This window comes from Ixodes scapularis, unplaced genomic scaffold (genome assembly GCF_016920785.2).
Source record: "Ixodes scapularis isolate PalLabHiFi unplaced genomic scaffold, ASM1692078v2 ptg000460l_1___fragment_1__unscaffolded, whole genome shotgun sequence".
In the NCBI taxonomy this organism is placed as follows: Eukaryota; Metazoa; Arthropoda; class Arachnida; order Ixodida; family Ixodidae; genus Ixodes; species Ixodes scapularis.
This window is the reverse complement of record NW_024609981.1, coordinates 1,706,141-1,711,604: the sequence shown is the minus strand read 5'-3', so window position 1 is coordinate 1,711,604 and position 5,464 is coordinate 1,706,141. Positions and strand designations below refer to the sequence as shown.

Genomic DNA, 5,464 nt, shown 5'->3' with positions numbered 1-5,464 from the left:
AAACAAAGAGAGATTCACTTTTCACTTCTCCTCTTGCGCTTTGCTCCAACGCTTGTTTCTTTTTTTTTTTATATATATATATATACTGCAAGTTTACGTGTAAGTCCGCCTTTTACTTGGTCTTTGTTCCGATGCCTATTTTCTTTGTTATATGTTTTACATTCAAGTGGGTTGAGGTTACAAACAAGCTAGCGGATTGCCGCTCATTTCCTTTGACTTGAGTTTCTGCATACCTTGTTTCACCTTGCAATGGACCGCTGCGGACGCTTTGAGTCACCCCAGGCAGTCCAGCACAGTGAGCTTAGTAAGATCAGTGCTTTTTTGAAGCATTTAGCTTTTTTTTTTTGCAATTGTCTATGCTTTTGACAATGTCAGCTTTATGCTGCTTATGCCGGAAACATTGCACAATGTAGCTGTCAAATGCCAATTTTTACGTTTAGGAATTAGAGGAATGGAATGGGACGATTCAGCCATTCCAGGAGTGGGAATGGGCCCAGTGTCCTCAATCCTAGGAGTTGAAAGGAATTGAATTATCGAAAACTCTAATTCCCGGAATGGAATTGGAATGGAATGGGGCGTGCCCATTCCGCAACACTGCTGCCCGCAGGCGTTCTTTGTAGTAGCCATGACGTAGACATGCCAGGTATGTCTTGCTACCGGCTTGAGACTCTCACGCGCTGTGTTGCTCAACTGCAGGATGCTTCAGTTGGCATCGTTCAAGCGCTTGCCGTGTTTGACGGGAGCCCTACACAACTGCATCCCCAGTACTTGGTGCTCATTGAAAAGCTTCAGCTGGTGAGGAATGTTTCCTTCATGGACACCCAGCTCGGGATTTCCTTTGCAGCAGTACGAGAGGGAACACGAACAGCGAACAGGCGTTGTGACAGCGTGCAGTCCGAATGCTTTAAAGAGAAAGTGTGTTATCATGGAGAGTACTGCTGCAAGCCTTTTGTTGTTGCTCTGCCTAACCAAGTGGAGCGTGATTAAGGATGGCAACAACTGAATTCTCACGGATAGCACAAGCTTTTCACGAATAAAACCGGTGTCTACTATCCCAATAATCGCCACTTACGGCTGCTACCAGGATATATGGAAGCGGTCTAGCAAATCACAATCGTCGGTAACATTCGGGGTTAAAAAAGGCTCGAGGTACACCTAAGCGCTTGTTATGAGTTGTGAATGCAAAAACATGAATGTCATTCTTGCACACATTCTCATGAATGCCACAGATATGCATTTGATTTGACGACATAGCCCTGATTAGCGCCAATTTCTGGTCTATAACAAAAGTAGACACCGAAGAAAACAGAATTTAGGAGAAACATCAACACCGAATACACTTCCAAATTTGAGGGAAATTATACACCGAAAGCAGGGTACCCTATTTATGTTTTGTGGTGATTCAATTTTTCCAAATTCTGCAGCTAGAAATAATATTGACAAATCATTCATAGCCCCAAGAATGCCCTTTCTTCTGCTCACCTGGCTTTGTGTGGCTCCTGTTTTACGAGGCTGGTCTGCCCAGTGCAAATACCATATTTACTCACATAATGAACACACTTGCATGATGAATGTACCCGTGACAATGGGCATCAATATTTGGACTTTTTTCTTTTTGTCGCAAAATGAGCACACTTAATTTTCGGCTCCGCGAGTCTTGAAGCCAATTTTCTTTTGCGGCCACGTGGCCAGGCCAAGTCAAGCCAAGCCAAGCCAAGCAACTCTCGTAATGGCTGCAAGTATGTAGTTGCAGAAGTGATCAACCGTGAAGCCGAGTGGCACGCTTGCCTAGCGAAGCTGGGGTCCAGAAATTGCCCAGCTTTGGACGTGCCTCGTCCATCGGATGCATTGATGTCAACAAACACGCCGTCGTCTGTGATCCGCTTTCGGACAGTGATATCTTGAAAGTGGTTAGGCCTAAGAATGGTCGCATCGCAATCCGTCCTGAGTGAGCTTCGTAGGGTGCTTTTTCTTCGGCAAAAGGCACGCCAAAAGTGCCCTAAAAAAGTTCGCAACTTATAGAGCATGGTTACTGAGGCGCACCCACGACCAGCCATGGGTGCGCTCTGTCAGTGGAGACCTACCACAGTACCATGGCGTGTCATATTGGCACCTAAAATGATATTCACGCAAAGCGTGTAAATGCAAAAATTTTACCCCGTGTAATACAACACCCCCCCCCCCCAAATATGTGTCAATTTTTCGGAAAAAAAAGTGTGTTCATTATACGAGTAAATACGGTAGTGCCCTTCCTCACTTCGCTCAGAATCAAGGTGCAGACGGACAAAGAAACGATAAGTTCAAATCTCGTATCTCTCTGTTTTGGAGAGGACGGGTGGTGGTGGTGGCGAACTCTTTATTTCTCCCATAAACACAGGGGACCAGTCCCAGGACCGGTTGCGCTCGCTTAGAGGAGGTCGGCGGCGATCCCTTGGGATGTCGCGGCCTCCACCGCGCGCTGGATAAGCCGGCGTTGGTCTTCCGGCTCGGACGTACGCAGGAGGGGCTCCCACGTCTCTGGGGTGTTTAAGTTGTCTGCGTTGTAGTGTGTACAAGTCCACACCATGTGTATGAGGGTGCCCGGAGCTGAGCAGTGTTTGCACCTGGGTGCTATCTGTTGTGGAAAGATTCTATTGTATAAAAGCGGGTGTGGAAAGCTGCCTGTTTGTAGTTTGCGCCATTGGACGGCCTCGCGTCTTGTTAGATCGCGGTGTGCGGGAGGATACGTGCATCTTCCGAGTCGGTAGTACTGGAGGATGTCTGTTTCCGTGGTGAGCATAAACGCGCGTGATCTATTAGTGTCAGGGAAAGCGGGGAGGCGGGTCACTCTCTCGGCTCGGCAGCTAAGTTCTCGGGCGAGAGTGTGCGCCTCGGCGTTTCCTCTGAGTGACTCGTGGGCTGGAGCCCAAATGAGTAAGCAGGAGGAGGAAGAAGGTGGAGCAGAAAAAAGGATGTGTAATGCGTGGCGAGAGATACGGCCGGCATCGTAGTTGCGGATCGCCTGTTGTGAGTCACTGATGACTACTTCGGTAATAGGGTCGGTTAGCGCTAGCGCAATGGCGACTTCCTCTGCTACGGTGACCGTTTCTGCGTTGCGAATGCTGCAGGCTGTGTGCCAGCTGCGGTGAGGGGCGAGGGCTACCGCCACCATTGCTGGCTTCGGGTGGTGGTAACAAGCGTCGGTATACGTGACGTCCGGACGTCCGCTGAAGCGCTTCTCCAGTTGACGTGCACGGTCGGCCCGTCTCTCGGCGTGGTGTTCCGGGTGCATCCGTTTGGGAATGGGAGGAATGCGGAAGCTTTGGCGATATTCCGGGGCAAGGTCAGCGTAACTGGGAGCCGCCCTCGTCGGTGATATCCCCACCTGTTGCAGTACCGCTCGGCCAGCGTGCGTCAGTGAGAGCCGCTCGTATTGGGCAGTGAGGGTAGCTTCGATTAATTCGTTCACGGTGTTGGAGATGCCGAGAGCCATAAGCTTGTGAGTGGCTGTGGACATAGTAAGACCCAGGACCGTCTTGTAAGCTTTGCGAAGTGACGCCTCTAGCCTTTCGCTTTCGGCACGAGTGAGACGTAGGTAGGGTGCAGAGTATGTGATGCGGGAGCAGATGAAGGCTTGAACGAGGCGCAGGAGGTTGGACTCTCGCATACCTCGGTGCTTGTTGGAAACTCGCTTAAGGAGGCGTCCGATCTGTACCACCGACTGGTCAATGCGTTGGAGCGAGATGTTGTTGCTGCCGTTGGCTTGTAGGTGTAATCCCAAGATCCTGATGTGATCCGTACGAGGGATGCAGTTACCTTGGACCCGGAGGGTGAGTTCCGGAAGTATCTTTGGTGGGCGTCGTCCCGGGGACGGGATGATTATATATTCTGATTTAGTAGCCGAGCAGGTAAGGCCAACTGTATCGAGATAGTCTCCGACCCTATCGATGGCGGTCTGGAGGGTCTCTTCTATCTGGCCGTCACTGCCGCGCGTGATCCAAAGAGTGAGGTCGTCAGCATATAGGCTATGGTGTAGATGGGGAATGTCAGCCAGTAGCTTGGGCAGGCCTATCAGTGCAACGTTAAAGAGCGTCGGCGTGAGCACGGAGCCCTGCGGCGTGCCACGGTTTCCCGGAGAAATGATGGAAGGATCTCCGGTGCCGGCGCTGAGTTGCACTGTGCGGCCGGTAAGAAAGTCTTGGATGTACGCGTAGGTGCGATGTCCGACGCCAAGAGTTTGTAGTTGCTGAAGAATCGCTTCATGGAGGACGTTGTCGAAAGCCTTGGCAACATCGAGGCCGACAATGACTTTCGTGTCTAGTGTGCGGCGCATGACGACCTGGTGATGAAGAAGAAGCATAATGTCCGGGGCCGCTAAATGAGGGCGGAAGCCGAGCATCGTGTCTGGTAGGAGGTGGCTGTCTTCGAGGTAGTGAAGGAGTCTGGTCTGGATGACGTGTTCCATCAGCTTCCCAACGCAGGATGTAAGAGAGATGGGACGAAGGTTGGCCAAGGTGGGTGGTTTGCCCGGCTTAGGGATGAGGACTAGATTGGCGCATTTCCATTCCTGCGGGATGGTACCGCTCTACCAGCACTCTAGAAGAAAGTTGGTGAGGGCTTGAACAGAGGCGTCGTCTAGATTCCTCAGCATCTTATTAGAAATACGGTCGGGACCGGCCGCCGAGGTGGTCTTAAGGCGATTAAGTTCTGCTCGTACCTCTGCTAGAGTGATTGGAGCGTCTAGACCGGGGTTGTCCGGGCCCTGATAGGAGGGGAGGGTAGTTGCCGGGCCGGGGCGGATGTAAGTGTCTATAATTTCTCGTTTGAGTTTCTCTGGCGTGCCAGGATACTGGTGGAAGATTCGCTCGAGCTGTTGGCGTGCTTGGAGTTTGCCTCCAGCCGGGTCGAGTAGATGCCGGAGGAGTTTCCACGTGTTACAAGTGTTTGTAGTCTTGTTCATCTGGTCGCAAATGTACCAGCTCCGGCGAGTTAGTTCAATTGCGTAATTCTCGATGATCGTGTTGGCGCGCGCCAGTCGACGGCGGATATTGCGGTCCCATTTCCGAGTGGCGAGGAGAGCTTCGAGTGATTTCTTACGCTCCCAAAGATGGGCATAGTGGCGGTCGCAGTGAGGGACCGTGTCCTCTAGCTCGACGGTTTGCGTGGCGTGAGCCACTTGTTTGACAATTTGGGTTGTCCATGCTTTGATGTCAGTAGCGATGGGAGGTGTGTCCTGCTCTTGCCTATGCACCCTAAAGGAGTCCCAGTCGATCACCTGAGCCGGCCGTGTACGTTGCCTCGTGGGCTCTTGTATCACAATTTCGAGTATGAAGTGGTCGCTTCCAAAGTTTGCGTGAGTATGGCACCAGGTAGCTTTGACTCCGGAGCTCGTAAAGGCGAGATCCGGCGTCATATCTCGGTGTAGGCCCGTACCAAGTCAAGTGGGGTAGGAGACGCCCGTGATGAGGGTAAGCTGGTGCGTATG

At 51.6% G+C, this 5,464-nt stretch overlaps 1 protein-coding gene across 1 annotated transcript; it reads right to left on the bottom strand.

The window, feature by feature from the left end:
• Positions 1-2,345: 2,345 nt before the first annotated feature.
• Positions 2,346-4,444, bottom strand: LOC115313243. The gene has a single exon (XM_040213688.3). The coding sequence runs from the start codon at positions 4,442-4,444 to the stop codon at positions 2,408-2,410; it is 2,037 nt and encodes a 678-aa protein (XP_040069622.2). The 3' UTR covers positions 2,346-2,407.
• Between the last annotated feature and the right edge of the window lie 1,020 nt (positions 4,445-5,464).

What these genes read in the sequence shown, in the direction of transcription:
- LOC115313243 (XM_040213688.3), bottom strand. Translation starts at nt 4,444, where the DNA reads ATGGAACACGTCATCCAGACCAGACTCCTTCACTACCTCGAAGACAGC.